This window comes from Oryx dammah, unplaced genomic scaffold, assembly GCF_014754425.2.
Source record: "Oryx dammah isolate SB20612 unplaced genomic scaffold, SCBI_Odam_1.1 HiC_scaffold_7, whole genome shotgun sequence".
Classification (NCBI taxonomy): domain Eukaryota; kingdom Metazoa; phylum Chordata; class Mammalia; order Artiodactyla; family Bovidae; genus Oryx; species Oryx dammah.
This window is the reverse complement of record NW_024070191.1, coordinates 25,738,810-25,756,871: the sequence shown is the minus strand read 5'-3', so window position 1 is coordinate 25,756,871 and position 18,062 is coordinate 25,738,810. Positions and strand designations below refer to the sequence as shown.

The 18,062-nt window shown below is 34.6% G+C and overlaps 1 protein-coding gene across 1 annotated transcript in view; it reads left to right on the top strand.

The window, feature by feature from the left end:
• The window catches only part of TEX15 (testis expressed 15, meiosis and synapsis associated), a 65,229-nt gene that overhangs the window by 35,742 nt on the left and 11,425 nt on the right, over positions 1–18,062 (top strand). Inside the window, exons 4-7 of the mRNA XM_040242902.1 lie at positions 1,722–1,959; positions 4,842–4,988; positions 5,998–6,160; positions 9,781–17,132. Of these exons, the coding sequence (XP_040098836.1) occupies positions 1,722–1,959; positions 4,842–4,988; positions 5,998–6,160; positions 9,781–17,132 (7,900 nt within the window). The remainder of the gene's footprint in view (positions 1–1,721; positions 1,960–4,841; positions 4,989–5,997; positions 6,161–9,780; positions 17,133–18,062) is intronic.

The following is an 18,062-nucleotide window of genomic DNA, read 5'->3' as shown; positions in this document are numbered from 1 at the left end:
CCTAACATTCCAGGTGGATCACAACAAACTGGAAAATACTTATGGAGATGGGAATACCAGTCTACCTTACCTGTGTCCTGAGAAATCTGTGTGCAGGTCAAGAAGCAATAGTTAGAACTGGACATGAAACAACAGACTGGTTCCAAACTGGGAAAGGAGTATGTCAAAGCTGTATATTGTCATCCTGCTTATTTAACTTACATACAGAATACATCACGAGAAATGCCAGACTGGATGAAGCACAAGCAGGAATCAAGGTTTCTGGGAGAAATATCAATAACACAGATGACACCACCTATATGGCAGAAAGCAAAGAAGTTCTAAAGAACCTCTTGATGAAAGTGAAAGAGGAGAGTGAAAAAGCTGGCTTAAAACCCAACATTCAGAAAACTAAGATCATGGAATCCAGTCCCATCACTTCTTTGGAAATAGATGGGGAAACAGTGGAAACAGAGATTTTATTCTGGGGGGCTCCAAAATCACTGCAGATGGTGACTGCTACCATGAAATTAAAAGACACTTGCTCCTTTGTGAAAAGCTATGACCAATCTAGACAGCATATTAAAAAGCAGAGACATTACCTTGCCAACAAAGGTCCATCTAGTCAAAGCTATGGTTTTTCCAGTAGTCACATATGGATGTGAGAGTTGGACCATAAAGGAAGCTGAGGGCCGAAGAATTACTGCTTTTGACCTTTGGTGTTGGAGAAGACTCTTGAGAGGCCCTTGGACAGCAAGGAGATCAAATCAGTCAATCCTAAAGGAAATCAGTCCTGAATGTTAATTGGAAGGACTGATTCTGAAGCTCCAGTGCTTTGGCCGCCTGATGCAAAAAACCGTTTGGAAAAGACCCTGATGCTGGGAAAGATTGAGAGTGGAAGGAGAAGGGGATGACAGAGGATGAGATGGTTGGATGGAATCACCGACTCATTGGACATGAGTTTGAGCAAGCTCTGGGAATTGGTGATGGCCAGGGAAGCCTGGAGTGCTGCAGTCCATGGAATCACAAAGAGTCATACACAACTGATTGACTGAACTGAACTTACATTGTAAGAAAAACCAGAAGAGAAATTAGGAAAACAGAAAGAAGTATTTTAATTCTTCTGACTGTTAAGAATATGCCTTAACAATCAAACATAGAGATCTTAGTGGTTTATAGAGCCTGACATCAGGGTGAAAACATAAGCAGGAAATAACAACAGTGGAGTTGAACGTTAAGGCTGACATCTCTGGGAAAAGAGAAGTGGTCATGATCTCATCAGTGAGTCTTGCTTGTGTTTTGTTGCCATGGCTGTCTACTGTTAGAGGTGAATTATTCTTGCATATAAATATTAATATTTGTGAGTGGTGTCCCAGGAAGTAATAAATATTAGTAACATGTGGTGTTCAAGAGGAGTTTTCCTTTGATTGGTATACACATTACTTTCTAGATTCTATAGCTTCTCCATTGCTGATAATCTTTTGGAATTACAGCTCTGTCCTAGTGACTGAACCACGCTTGTATCACCTGGTGTTGCAGTTGCTACTGTTACTACTGCTGAGCAAGCCATGTAGAACTTCTTACCTAATACACCAGTGTTTCAGTAGTTCTTGTGGAATATAGGTGGGATTTCAGGAGTTTAGGTTATAATTTTTGTTTTCTACCTTTAGCAAGCTTGAAGTATTTGTCTTCTTGAAAATTCTGTTGATGGTCTCATTTAACTATTCACTGTTTTGCTTTAGGTCAGAGATGCGTGAGACTGGAAGGCATGGCAGAGAACTTGAAGAACATTTCTGCTTTTTAGCACTTCGTCAGAAGGATGTGGCGGAGATATATCACAATGGAATAAGTACCAAAGCATCTTCATTGAGGATACTAGGAAACCCTCTTCTTGGAATTTATATATTTAGACACGTTGATGTTGCCTTGAATTATGCTCATAGTAGAAGCATTACTGTAGAAAGTATTATCATGTTTAAGGTTGGTAGCACAAAAGAACTATTATATTCAGTTTGCTTTAATTGACCTAAACATTATTTTACTTTCAATATGAATTATTGTTTTAAATTCACATTGTATAAAATAAATAATAGTTATCATCATTATCACCATTTCGAATTTTCCCCTATTTTTGACTCTAGTGGGTATACAGGATAAAATCTTCAAGTAAGCAAAGGTAGGCTTTATCATCTTGGTTTCCTAATGTATATTTTTTGTTCTAATTGACTTTATTCTCTTTCTCTCTCTCTTTTGTTCAGACTATAATTAATATCAGAGTGTTTTCAGTGTCTTTTTCCAGAACATTGGTATTAATAATTCTGGTTTAGCTAAAGTTATTAAACTCCTACTATTTATTTTAATTAACAATGTTAGACAATATTACTTTGTTTTGATAATTTTACTATCTTATATAAGATGTTAGCATTAGGAAAAACTGGGTTAGAAGTATATAGACCTCTGAATTGTTTTGTAACTTTTTTGAAAGTCTGAAGTTATTCAACATTGAGAAAAAAATCAGTCTTACAGTCGAATTGTAAGCATCAACAGACACAGGTAGGCTAAGATATACTTTTTGGTTAATTGCAGCTTTGCCAAGACTACTAAAATCACAGTAGGTAGACAAGATCCTCATTATGTAACTTAGGATGTGTATACATCCACATAAAACCAATGGTTCATTTGGTATTATTTAGTTATTTTTAGATCTTGGGTATTATCAAAGTCATAAAGTATAATTTATATTAGAATACTGATTTTAGAAAATTTGGAACATACTCAGAAGCTCCAAAAAGCCCATTGATAATGATAGTTAATTTTTTTGTATATCTATACTTCGTCTTCTGCTCATATTCATGGATATGCATTGTACAATGGTCATTAAAATACATTACTACTTTTATACTGTATAACTTTTTTATTGATTATAAAATCAACATTTTCCATACCATTCAATATTTTTTGTAATATCATTTTGAATGACTATATAATCCACTGTACAGCACTACCATAAATTTTTTACCAAGTTTTTCAAAGTTGGGATATAAATTACTTTTGCTTTGTTTTGTTTTGTACTTTCAAGTAGTACTTGGATTATTCATGTAGGTACATTTTACACACACCTGTGATTATTTGCTAAGAATTAACTGATTAATTCTTATGTGTCCAGTTTTAGGAGTCACAGGTATGTGTACACTTCACCAGCTTTTGATATGTAATGCCCAGTTGTCCTGAGAAAGGTTATACTAACTGCCATCCCTATGCAAAGCATGGGAAATGTTTATTATCTCTTATCTTTACTATCTCTGTGTATTATATTTTTAAAAAATATTTGCCAGTCTAATATGTGATAGTTTCTCATTGTTCAGCTTTTTCTTTTTCATAGTTATTGCTGAGCTTAACATTCCACACGTATTCACTGATAATGAGTGAATTGCCTATTAATAACTTTTGCTAGATTTTTGTTTTTTCTGTTTTTCTAATTGATTCATCAGCATTATCAATTCGTTAAAGTGAATCTTGAGAGCTAGGGTTTTCGTTGTATAATGTTTTATCACTTAGTGCTTTCTTTTTTAAAATAAAAAAGTTTTTTTTAATAAACTTTTAATTTTGGAATAAATTTAAATTTACAGAAAAGTTATAAAGATAGTACAGATAGTTCCTATATACAGTTTTCTCTAATGTTACCATTTCAGGTAACTATGGCAACTCTGTTAAAACTAAAAGTCTAATAGTATATATATCAATTATATCTCAATTTTTAAAAAATAATAAAATGAAAAAAAAAAAAGAAAGAAACCAGCATTGGTACAGTACTATTTTGGTTTCTGCCACTTTTTCTACTAATGTTTTTTCCTCTTCCAGTGTCCAAGTACAGAGTACCACATTACATTTAGTATTGTTTTTAACTTTGAATGAATTATTAGCATATGAAAAAATAAAAGTAATAGAATTGCTGATATAAAATTTGTACATGTTTTTGTATTAACGTGTACTTTTCCCCACCTTTTATCACTTAATGGTTCATAGATTTTAAAATTTTTATACTCATTTTTTAAAATTTACTTTTTAATTGGAGGAAAATTGCCTTACAACTGTTGTGTTGTTTTCTGCGATACAATTTGATCATTTTTTTGTGATGTACAGAAGTTTTGGACTATTTTACAAAGAAGCATGGTTTCAGTTTGTGGGTTTTGGCAATATGGTTAGAAAAGAATTCTCTTTGAGAGTAGATAAATATTTGTATTTCTTTCTACAGTGTTTACAGTACTTAAATATTTAATGTATTTGGTATTTATTTTGGTTTATAGATTAAGAGACAAATTTAATGTTTTTCAGGTCCACACCATTTAGTGAATAATCTGGTTTTGCTTCATCTGTTTCAAATGATGCTTTTAATATTATGCTGTATTTTTATAGCTGCTTGGATTTATCTGGACTTTTTACTTTGTACAGTTTTTTCCATCTCTGCCATTTTTGTGGTAGTATTCTTTTAAAAAGTACTTAATATCTGGAAGTACGTGTCACTTTTCCTATTCCATCATTATTTCTGATTCAAATATTTTTTTCAAAAATTTTGTAGGTTATTCTTGTTTCATCTTCCAGGGAAGTTTTTAAACTAAAACTCATTTCTGTAAATGGATTTTATGAAATTTTTGTTAAATTGTGTTACTATAGTCTTAGAGTTTGATATAGGGAAGAATGGACATGATTCTAATAAGTCATCCCATTCATCTGGGACATGAATTATCTCCCCATTCTAATTTCTTTCCTTAAAATAGAAGCTAGTTTTACTTTCTTGGTATGAGAGTTTAAAATGTTCTGGTATATCTTTATTGACTTTCTTTTTACCTTTTCCTCCCCAGGTTCTTTTTGGCAAAGTGAAGAAAATTCAGCCTTCACTAGATAAAAACAAAGTTTCTTTGGATCCTTCTCCTAATTTTGACTGCCATATGTCAAGAAACACACCTTCTCTGAAGGATACCATTGAACTACAAGCCTACAGTTCAGCAGTATGTTAACTTTTTGATTCACTTGACTATTTGAAAGTCACTGGCCTCACATTGTATGATACAGCTCTTAAAACAACTGTCCAAAATATTAAGTGGAAATTTCTTACTTCATTCATATTTGTTTAGGTCATGTAATACGACCTGAATACCAAATAAGCCAATAAGATGACAAGGTAACACAAAGAATATCTGCTTCACAGATACTGCATTTTTTTTATGAATTAAAGGTTTGTGGCAACTTTGCCAAGTCTGTTGGCACCCTTTTTCCATATAATATGACCTAAATAAATAAATAGTAAAAGCTGATTTAATATTTGTGATCTGAAAACATTAATAAAGAAGTTTCTAGATTTGCATTTAATTTTGATCCAAGTAGCTACTTTTATTTAAATGTTTCATATTAATGCCTAACTTGCAAAAGAAAGATACTTTGAAATAACCTTACTGATCCTTTGTACTTTGTAAAAGGAGAAAAGGCTTATGTTTTAAGTCATTAGATACTAGACTAATTATTAAACAGTAATTTTCTAACCTTTTAACCTTTTATAGACTTTTAACCTTTTATAGAAGATTAAGTTATAAATATCATTATGTATAATCATATATATATGATTAAATGAGGATATTTTAGAGGATATATATATGCTGCCACATGTAAGATGTATTAAGCTATTGTTATTTTTCTAGTTGGCTTTTCCTCCCAGATAAAATACAATATAGTGGTTCCTAGCATATGCAAGGCATTGCAGTTTTAATGGAAAAATGCTTTTTTATTTAAACATAGATTGTATCTGTTTCTGCTGATATTCGAAGCCTATCAAGGAAAAAATATGTTGTGGAGAAAAAAATTCATCTTCAAGAAAACTAGAGTTGAAGAAGACAGGGAGGGGGAGATGTATGAAAGAGATGGTTAATAAATAGCAACATGGAGTTAAATAGAGTTTTTAAAATAGAAGCTTATTCAAGTCTGTAAAAATTAATCATCATAAAAATGTTCTTTATCTTTTAGGTATACTTGTATGAATATAATATTCTTTCAAAGCCAGTAGATAAACCTAGGCAGTGTCTTCCATATGCAATAGTAACAGTAAAATTTGTTGGTCAAAAAGTAGATAATGGATACTTTATGACATCTTTGAGATCCCTCTCAATAGGATTTCCTAAGAGAACTGGTAAGAAACATATTTTTCTACTTTAGTAGCATCTGTGGTGGTCTTACTGCTGAATATTATTTTCTAATACATCATGAATCTTTAAACAAAATAGGCATGCTTTCCCTGTTTTTGATTTTATGTATCTAGAATTAATGCTATAACTACTTTTGTTACTTCTTTTTCTCAGCATTATGTTTGTGTGATTCTTCCATGTTGATATATATAACCATATTTCACTCATATATATATATACACACACACACACACATAATATTCAATTTTATGACTATACATTATACCTCTGAGTATATTTGGACATTTTGTGGTTTTCTTCATATTCCAAGCATTGCTGTTTTAAACATTCATATAAGTGTCTCAGTGCATATGTGCAAACTTTTCTACAGAGTATATATCTACATCAAGAGTGTACCACTTAATCTAAAAACAATGTCATGGTTTTCAAAAGTGGTTGCATCAGTTCAGTTCAATCGCTCAGTCGCGTCCGACTCTTTGTGACCCCATGAACTGCAGCACGCCAGGCCTCCCTATCCATCACCAACTCCCGGAGTCCACCCAAACCCAAGTCCATTGAGTCGGTGATGCCATCCAATCATCTTATCCTCTGTCATCCCCTTCTCCTCCTGCCCTCAATCTTTCCCAGCATCAGGATCTTTTCAAATGAGTCAGCTCTTCTCATCAGGTGGTCAAAGTATTGGAATTTCAGTTTCAGTATCAGTCCATCAGGTTACCTTAATTACTCTCTATCATTGCCAGCATGATATACTTAAAAAAAAAAAATTTCTGCCAGACTCACAGATTTAAAAGCAAACATATGGTTACCAAAGGGAAAGGTAAGGGGGAGGGATAAGTTAGGAGTTTGGGATTAACAAGTATACATTAATATATATAAAATAGGTAGTCAGCAAGGACCTACTGTATAGCCCTGGAAACTCTTCTCAGTAACCTATACAGGAAAAGAATATGAAGAAGAATGTATATATTTATATGTATAACTGAATCAGTTTTCTTTATACCTGAAACTAACACAGTATTGTAAATCAGCTATGCTCCAATATAAAATAAAAATTAAATTTAAAAAGTTTCTGCCAGCATAGTGAGTGGGATATGTTATCATTATCAGCTCAAAAGAGAATATTTACCCATTAAAAGCTATTATTTGTCTTTTTCCCCAAGCCCCACACTACCGCTAAACAGTCACCAGTCTGCTTTCTGTCTCTATAAGCCTATTCTGGGCATTTCATATGAGTGAAGTCATGAATAGTAGCCTTCGGTGACTGGTGACTTTTGCTTAACAGTGTTTTCAGGGGTCAGGCATGTTGCAGCATGTATCAGTACCTCATTCCTTTTTGTGGAATAATATTCTGTTACATAGATACATTACATTGTGTTTATTCATTCATCAATTGACGGCCATTGGGTTGTTTCCACCTTTTAGCAATTATGAATATTTGTGCTAAGAACTTTCTTGTACAAGGTTAGGTGTAGATGTGTTTCCTTTGCTCTTAGGTTTATAGCTAAGAGTCATGTGATCATAGGGTAGGTCTGTATCAACCATTCAAGGAACTGCCAGACTATTTTCCAAAATGGCTGCACCATTGACATTTACCTTAACAATATATGTGGGTTAGAATTTCTCCACTTTCTTGTTAACACTTGTTATTATCTGACTTTGATTATAGCCATTTTGTGGATACAGGGTGAGGTTTTCAGAGTATAAGTTTTATACTTCTTTTGTTAAATGTATTCCTAAGTATTGTACTCTTTTTGATCCTCTTGTAAATAGAGTTATTTTCTCAATAGTAATTTCCTGGGGATTTTCTATACACAAGATAGGATCCATATGCAAATAGAGGTAGTTTTACTTCTTCCTTTCCAATCTAGATGTCTTTTATTTCTTTTTCTTGTCTAATTGCATTGGCTATAACCTCCAGTAGAATGTTAAATAGAAGTGGTAAGAGTGGTCATCTTTGTCTTGTTCCTAAACTTAGGGGGAAAGTGTTTATTTTTTTTCCCCAGTAAGTATCAGTGTTAGCTGTGGGGTTTTTTAAAATGTCCTTTACCATGTAGAGGAAGTTCCTTTCTGTTCCTAATAAGTTGAGTGCTTTTATCTTGAAAAGGAAAATTAATTATCCCTCAGAATATTAAAAGGTTTTTTAATGTGAATCTTCTTGTGCATTTAGTGGGGTTGGACATCTTTTTGTATTTGTTGACAATTTTTATTTAACCCATGATTTTCTTAGTCATATACTTTGCCCAACTATCTATTGTATTGTCTTTTTATTAATTTTTTGAAGATACTATATATTTTTATGTATTCCAATATATGTTATAATATACTGTTAGTCTCATCCCTATTTTTGAACATTTCCACTATAGCTTACTATAATTGAAAGTATAATCACAATGGTTATATAATTTGGGAATCTTCAACAGAGCTAATTTTTTAACATTTTGTGAAAACTAAATGGTATATTCTCAGTGATATGATTATGATTTCATATATTATTCATGAGCAGTTTCTCATTGTTAGTCTATTTTAATAATGGTATTTTCATGGTACTGCTTACCTATGTACCCAATAGCTCAGTTGGTAAAGAATCCGCCTGCAGTGTTGGAGACCCTGGTTTAATTCCTGGGTCAGGAAGATCCGCTGAAGAAGAAATAGGATACCCACTCCAGTATCCTTGGGCTTCCCTTGTGGCTCAGCTGATAAAGAATCCTCCTGCAATGCAGGAGATCTGGGTTTGATACATGGGTTGGGAATACCCCCCAGAGAAGGGAAAGACTACCCACTCAAATATTCTGGCCTGGAGAATTCCATGGACTGTATAGTCCATGGGGTCGCAAAGAATGGGACATAACTGAGTGATTTTCACTTTCATTGAGCTATGAATGCTTTGTGAACATTTTACTTGCTCATTATGCATTTTTATAAGTTCCTTTGTTATTCTGTGAAATTTTTATGAAGTTTTAAATCTCTAAAAAATTAAAAGAAAATTTGCTTCTATTTTCCAGGTTTTTATTTACATATATTATTTGCCAGAATATTTATTTCATAGTAGAGCAGGGGTAGTGGCTTGCTTTGGCTTCTGGGAAGGATTTTGTGCAAACTTTTTGATCTACCACCCACCCCCATTTCTTCACCTAATTCCCCTTTCCTTTCTGTTTTTGTTCTCCTGTGGTAGAGGGAAATGAAGCAAGGTAACAGTAGATACAGGGAGATAATCTGACCTAATCATATGTAGACTCTATTATAGAATACCTGCTTGTAGTAAACTAAGAGAAGAAAGACCTAGTCTGTGATAAAATATGTTTTTATTCCTGTTTAATTTTTCTATTTCTTAGTGTTTATCAGAATTCAAATTTTTATGGCAAAGACTTATGTTAGTAAGGGGCCTATAAGACAGAATTTCATGCTACATCAATTATACTTTATTGGTCAGTTACTCATCCTCTTCTCTTCTTGCTTTTTCTGCTGAGAACATACTTTAATCACTAGATTATTTGATAGACTTTTAGTCAGTGCCACTCATGACATGGTTTACTTGCATTAATAGAGTTGCCTGTAGGAATACTTTTTCTTCCTACTTTTCCTTACTTTCTTATTATTTCCACAGAAAGGACATGCTCTCTGAATAACTGTACAGTGGCCAAAAGAATTGGAAAAGGAAAAGATGCTACTGTCATCTTTGAGCATTTCAGGAAACCTGTAGATCCATTTGTTCAGGAAAACTGTTCATGCACTGCGTCAAATTCAGAGATAAATCCTTCCAACTCAGATATTTCTAATTGCTATGGAAATATCCAAAATGGAAACACTTCTGTACCTGAAACATACAGTGGACATATGGAGTACAGTTCAGCAGAATGCAGAGACTCGTCTCAATTACTTGCATGGGATTCAGGCTATTCATTTATTCCCAGTAATACCAGAGAAAGTGTTAATAATAGTGACCTCCTAAATTTGACATATCTTAAAACTATTTTAAGTAGTCTTGCTGCTCCTTTTCCCCTTCATAACAATACTGACTCAAGCACAGTTATCACTTCAAAACTCACCAAAGACCCAAGACTGATGAAGAGAGAAGAAAGCATGGGAAAAGATAATACTGTTACAGGTTTAAGTGAGATTTTGCCATTTGAGAAGAGTTTAGATTTTGTTAATTCAGAAATAAACTTGTCATCTATGCCAGCTAATCCTGCCTCCACATCTGAAGGCATGCCTGGTGATCAGATTATTACTAATGGTTTGGATGCCTCTTGCTTCAGAATTTCTTTGGATGATTCACAAACCCAGGCTCACAACCTGGGCTCTAAGACCTGTGATTGTACAGCTCTCAATAAAATTACCATGACAGGGCAATGTGAGAACCAGGATGATTTTTCTTTCCCAATGTTTTTGTCAAATGTAGTTTCAGAAGCGGAAATCCAAAAACACAAGGAAGGAAAAGCTCAGAGATCCCAGCAGAGAGACACCATCCCATTTTTAACTGATGAAAGCAGTGAGTCACATGACTCTTATGAATCAGTGGGTATTTGTACAGATAAGTACAGTGGTCCCATCTCTCCAGAATCACAGTTTTCTAATTTTAAAACTGTATATGAGACTGGTCATCAAATGTCTACACTTTTTCCACTCCAAAGTGAAGAAAGCATACATGAGTACATTCAAAATACTGGAAAGATGAGAAACTTCACCGAGCCAGAAGACAATGCCAAACATGAAGAAAAGCAAAGTTTGTGGAAAGGAAGTGATCATTCTTTTACTAATAAAAGAAAAATCGGTCCAATAGACAATTACATTTCTTTGAACCAAGACAACAAAGAGAATAAGAGTCTTGATTATTTGCAGGAAAATTGTGATCAAATATTAATTACTCAAGGGTTAGAAAAAACAAAATCTTTGCCATTTACCACAGAGGAGAAGTATAAGCTAGGTCACCTAGCATCGGAAATACAAAACAATCTTACTCCAAGAGTGGAGAAACTTCCACAGAAGCCTCCTAAGAACTCTTTAGAGTGTAAAGATAACATTCATACACATTTTGCCATTTCTCAAAAACTAATGGAGCTAAAATTGGAAAAACCAGATCAAAACTGTGTTAGCATTATGGCTGATGCTTTCCAGGAAGCAGAAGACATACCCCAGACCACACAACTGCCAGCTGTTACTTCATGTCATGATATTAAAACAGCTCATGATGCAAATTGCAGCATAGCTGGTGAACGTATATGTGTTCAAAGGAGAAATGAATATGATCCAGTGTCCCTAGAAAACATTCCAAGAGACTGCAAAGAAACTCCTCTAATTGACAGTAAAGGTCAGCATCATACTCAGTTCTGTATTGCACAATTGAACAATGATGTGCACCCGAATACTGATTTCAGAGAACAAAGAGAGAATGATAAAGAAAGCCGGAATGAGGCTGAAATGGAGAACATTGCTTCATCTACAGAAAACAACATAGGGAATATGTACGGAGATGAGAAGCAGACACACAAAACAAAATTTTTTACCAACATAGGTGAAAGGAGGGTGGATAAAGATGACGATAGCATTGAAACTTTGAGTTCTGAAGAATTTTCTACTGCTTTTAACTTAACTAGTGGAAAAAAACATGTGTGCACTGAGTCTACATCATTAGAAAATGAAGATCCCATTACCGCCATAAAAGAAAAAGATATTCAAAATACTGAAAGGATTGGGGAGCATTTGATTTCCACAGCATTTCTTCAAATTGCAAGTTCTTCGGTAGCCTCACATGCTGCAGTTGAGATAGCCGATGCCGCAATGCCTGTGGTAAGCACAAATCCTGAAGATCACCAAAGAGCCCAGTTTAACGAAACTTGTTCTGAGAGTCCAGATTTTGGTTTGTTAAGCACACTTAAGGTTTCTGCTTCTGAAATAAATACAGATAAAAATCGATTCCACAACTCATTTTATCAAACAGTAAGTGACAACTCAGTTCTTCAAAGTTTCAGATTGGATAATGAAACTGAAGTAGGATCAGAAGAGAGTGATGATGCGTCTCCTGTGAGTATTCCACAGGGTACTCTTAGCCATGGAAATGTACTTTATGAAGAATTCGAGGACTCCTATGAGGCTCTGAAGTCTCGCATCGATTGGGAAGGTCTGTTGGGAAGCAGTAATGGGGAGATGGAAGTTTTGGAAAGCACCACAAGAGGTGAGAATTGGGACCAGCATTGGTCTGAAGAACAGAGTTGTGATTTTTCCTCTACACAAGATTATGAAGCAGAGGTCGTCGAACAAATTTTACTTCCTGATCTGCAAGTTACGATTACTAATACATGTGTGAAAGGATTCAGTCCTACCGTTGAGTCCCTTGCATCAAAAGATGATTTCTGCAAATATGTAACTGAAGCCACAGAATCAGAAATAAATGAGGAGGAGGAGGAGGAAGTTCTAGAATTTGAAATTCATTCTCAGTGTTCTGCTGAAAATTCAGATCATCCCTCTGAAAATGAATTTGGTAATATAAGGCAAGAATCTGGACTAGCAAGTTTATCTGAAACCTCACTTTCCTTTGACTTGAGTCATAATATGCATGAGAATCACATGTCTGAAAAACAAAACAGACCTTTGCTAACTGAACCTTCTGATGTCACAACAGGAAATAAGGAAAACAGATGTTCCCTGACAGAATCAAAAACCAGTGGTAATGGTACTAGAAGTAAAAAGGAGACAGGATCAAGAATTAGCAAAAGAAAGTCCCATACACCTTTCAGGGACCAGAAGATACCAGATAAAAATTTAAGACATCACAAAATTTGTGAGAAGAAGAGGAAGCGAACAAGTCAAGACTCATTGGAATGTTTTTTTTTGTTATCCCAAGAACGAATTAAAACCTTTTCACAATCAGAAAAACACATTGGGAGTGTCCTGGATATTCTAAATAGAGAAGCATCTTTATGCAAAAGCAAATGTCTTTCCAGAAAACTTGACAGAGCCATTCTTCACTTAAAAGAAGCTCACAGAAGAGTTCACACGTCTTTGCAGCTGATAACTAAAGTGGGAGAGAAAAGAGGGGGCCCTTTACCAAGAGCATATGCAGTAATATGCAATAGTTTCTGGGAAAGTTGTGACCTTCAAGGTTATGGTTCTGTGTCTGAAAGAAGGTATTATTCCACTAAACATTTTCTGTCAAAAAGAAAATACAGTATACCTGGAGAGAATAGAACTTTGGGATTTGAAGCTGATACTCATGTATCAAAGCACAAGTTTTATAGAACAAATAGAGAGAGACTCACAGAGTGCCTTTCTGAAAGTGTGTCTGGTGTCTCCAGTAGTCACACCACAGTTCACATGAGAGAATACTGTGATCAAGTGTGTCCGGAATCACGGTTAGCCCTGTGCTCCGTGTCTCAAAGTACAAGTCAGTCAGCTTATACCAACAGCAGTGTGAGAAATTCCAAATCATCAGAACTTCAGCCTTTTTCTAGAAAAACTGGATGTCTCTTTTCCCCAGACTGCCCAGATGAGAAACTAACTAAAAAAGAAAACCAAACTGATACAGAGTTTGCATCTAACATTAGTAAATATGAAAAACTTGAGAACCATTCAGCACTTGATAATAGTAAGTATACAACAAAAGTAAACAATCCTGAGGCTAAAGAAATAATAAGTGAAAGGAATTTGATGTCTTTAAGTTGCATAAAAGAAAACAACATAAGTTTTAGTGTGGACCAAAATAATGATGCAACTTGTACAGCCCACACAAAAGTGGAAACTGACACAGTTATTTCTGTCTTAGAATCAAAGGTGAAGCATTTTTTTGACATTGATATCTACAAACCAAATAACCTTATTTTATCTGGTTATAAAGGAAACCTGGAGGTAAATTTTCCTATAGAAAAATGGACAACTCCTAAGGAGAGCTCCAAACCAGGCATTATTACAGGAAGCTTCCTTATGGATCCATTAAGTCAAACTCCGATAACAAGCAAAAAGTCTAACAGTATTCCTCAGTCGTTATCACCCACTCCAGCGACAGACAGGAAGGGAGAATCTTCGAAGTCTTCCATGGCTACACAGAGCATCACTGCTGTAGGTTTTCCAGCAGTGTCTACCATTGCACCACACTGTTTGCAAGGATGTGGTGGAAACAAACTTCAAAAGACAGAATATTGCTCTTCAAGTAAATGCGTTCATATCGATGGGAATGAAACAGATGTTAAGAATTCTGAGGTGACTGTCACATCAGAAACTGAAGAAAGTAAAGACAGTGCGATGAAGAAAGTATTTCCCGATGATAGTTTTCTGCTCGTAAAAGATAACATAAAGGGCTCTTCTTCCCAAGAAGGTATTGGAGAGAAAGACATTCAGGACAGAAAAATGTGGAAAGATAAACAAGCAGAAAAAGGAAAGGATTCAGTTCACATGAACGTGACTGAAGGATCAAGTGTTAAGACTGAGTACAAAGATCAAAAGAATAATATATTAGAAGGCTCCTCCTGCTTAAGTGAGAAAACGATGCAAAATAACTTGATTGATTCTCAAGTAAAGATTAAAAAGGCTACTGAGGCAGTCTCTTTGAGAAACATTGCTTCTAATCAGCTTAACAAAAGAAAGAAGGAGGAGGGAAGAGTTAGCCAAGATTCTCAGTGTGACTCCTCATTACATTCAGAAGTAGCCTGTGACCCCAAACCAGGCATTACAGGAAGGGGTCATATGCCTCATCTGCGTGGCCAGTCTGAACCCTCCAAAGTCTCTCCTCCTCCTCCTCCGAAGTCTACGTCATACATAAATGAATTCAAAGAAAAACATTGTTCAAGTAATAATTTGGCTCCTACAGTTAAGCTCACTCAAATTTTGAGGAGGGCAGATGAAACGTCATCTCTACAGATTCTGCAGGAAGAAAGTGAAGTTTGTCAAAATATTCTTCCTTTGTTTGTTGAAGCTTTTGAAAGAAAACAAAAATGTTCATTTAAACAAATCTTGATTTCAAGAGACCTGTTGGTAGAAGAAAACCTATGGGGTAACTGCAGACACAGATTAAAACCGTGTGCTATTGACTCCTTGGTAGAACTCCAAATGATGATGGAAACTATTCAATTCATTGAAAACAAAAAAAGGCTCCTGGGAGGTGAACCAACATTCCGGAGCTTGCTCTGGTATGATGAGACACTGTACAGTGAGCTGCTTGGCAGACCACGTGGATTTCAGCAACAATCCAATTTCTATCCAGCTTTTCAAGGCAGATTAAAATATAATGCCTTCTCTGAGCTGCAAAGCTATCATGGTCAATTAATTGAACTGTTTGAAGAAACCAAAAGGGGAAACAATTCATACTATACATACTTAAAATACAAGCGACAAATTGATGAATGTGAAGCAGTAATGAAGCAGTGTTCAGATTGCTTTGACTTTTCTCTTTCTGTGCCATTTACCTGTGGAGTTAACTTTGGAGATAGTTTAGGAGACCTAGAAACCTTGAGGAAAAGTACATTAAGCCTGATCAGTATGTGTGGGGACTGCCCCCAAATTGATTCCTGTCCAGGAAAACAAGACCATCTGTGGATTATCATAGAAATGATCTCCTCAAAAGTTAATTTTATCAAGAGCAATGAGGCAGTAAATATTAAAATAGCTCTTTATGGTCTGGAACATATCTTTTTTGATGCTTCAAAAAGTCTTGTTTGGGAAGAAAAGAGACAGTCTTTCTGCAAAAATTACTCAGAAAGGAACAAAGAAATACTACTTAGAATGAATCAATGTGCAGTTTCTAAGTTGCAGAAGATATATGATACATTGTCTAAAGATTTAAGCATTGAACAAATTTCCACTATTGGACTTGAGAATTCAGTGATTACTTCGAGAAAGTCAAATGCTGTAGTAAACAAAGCAACAATTAGCATGGAAAACCCTAGGCTTAATGGTACTTTGCTTTCACATCCAGATATCTGTTGTGTTAGTGAAATATTGGATCAAGCTGAATTTGCAGATGTGAAAAAATTACAGGAACTCACTTTGAGATGTACCGATGACTTAAAAATTTTAAAAAAATGTTTTCAGTTGCTGCAAGAAGACAACATAGATGATATTTTTATCACCGAAGAAAATAGTTTGTACATGATGAAAAACTACAGCCATAAGGCAGTAATTTTAAAACCTGCGGCCATTGAAACCTATATTGAAATCGTCATGCTCTCAGAAACAATTCACTTTCTTAAAAACTCAGTGGCAAAGAAACTAGACAAGCAGAGGTTTCGAAGTATGCTTTGGTTTGATATGTCGCTTCTTCCTGAACTGGTTCACTGCCAAGAAAAAATGACTTCTTTCTCATTTCTAAAAGGTAATCCAACAGATTGTCTTTGGAAGGTGATAGAGACTTCTATTTCTGAACTTAAGAAAGATCTGGATATTATCTACAAATATAATGAAGCTGTTAACAGCTCCTATGCTGTTCGTTTGCTGTCAAGAGAACTTGAAGAACTTTCAGAAATAAAAAACCTTGTTAAGAAATCGGAGTATTCCATTTCCACATACATCAACTTTGTGCCATGTATAGCATCCATAAATTATGGGACCACTGTGACAGAATTGGAATACAACTACAGTCAGTTTTCCACACTGCTTGGAAGTATAACAGCCACCCCTCGGAAGGATGTAGGGAAAATGGTCCATACTATGAAAGTCATGAAAACGATTGAACATATGAAGATAATATGTGTTAAAAATGCTCAGTTAACCATTTCCTTTATCCTGTGCCAAATGCTACACAACAGAAAGACTTTCCAACCAAAGAGAAAGAAAAATGCAAATAGTCACATAAATCGTAGGAAGAGTATCAAAAAGTCCAGTACCTGCGGGAAGGTGTCTTTAGTTTCAGAGTACATAATTAAAAATGTTTCAAATTCCTCTAAAAAACGACCTCTCACTGTAGACAAATGTGGAGACTCTCAGGAACAAGAGAAAGATACTGCTGTTCCCAGTTGTAAAAAACAAAAGGTAATGAATGTTTTAAAGTGAGTTTTGTAAGTCTAAGAGAGCAAACTTGTTGAAGCAAACAAGTATGTAGTTTACAGAATTGTAAAAATTAAGAATGCTTTAAATGTTCCCTTGCAAAATGAATTTACTAATTAAACTATTGGATTAAACCATTCATATTATCTGTAAAATGATATGAATGACTGCGTATATGAGAGATACCTTAACAAATGTCTATCTTTAAACTTACAAATTAATTATTTTATTAGAAAACACTTCTTGGAAGGTTGTGAATTTTAATAATTGCTTAAGAGAAAGTCTCTATTATGAGTGAGCAAGTATTGAGTGAGTGACCAGGTATTTTCTGAATAGCTTCTCTACAACAAGGCTATACTTAATGTTATAAATAAAAATTGACAGTGAAGTCTGTGTTCTTGACCGTTATCACCCACACAGAGGAACGTAGCAATATTTTAAAATATTTAATTATGAAGGAGTTAGAAGTTGTCGTACATAAGTGCATTTTGTTTAACAAATTTTATACAGCATTTATTAAATAGTTGGCAATGTTCTAATGATTGTACAAACATTAACTGTTTTTATTCTTCACAAAGTGCTTTTTCCATGTTTTTTCAATGATTTAAAGGGGAGAGATTCTAATTATAGTTGTAAGTAGTAAGTCACCTGGGTCTTAGGAAAAAAGTACTGTTTTACAGAATAAGAAAGAAAAATCCACACTTGACAGGCATTACCATGGAACTGGGTGACTGGCTTACTGAAAAGGATATAAAACACAGAGCAGGCTTCCTACTTGTTGTAAGATGTGGGTAATTGCTTTTTTACAAAATGTTTCCAAACATTTTTCAAATATGAGACATTCAACAGAGTCACTAATTTTTAAAGGAGAGGATCATTAATGAAGATAGTTTCAGATGGTGCATTTTAGAGGAT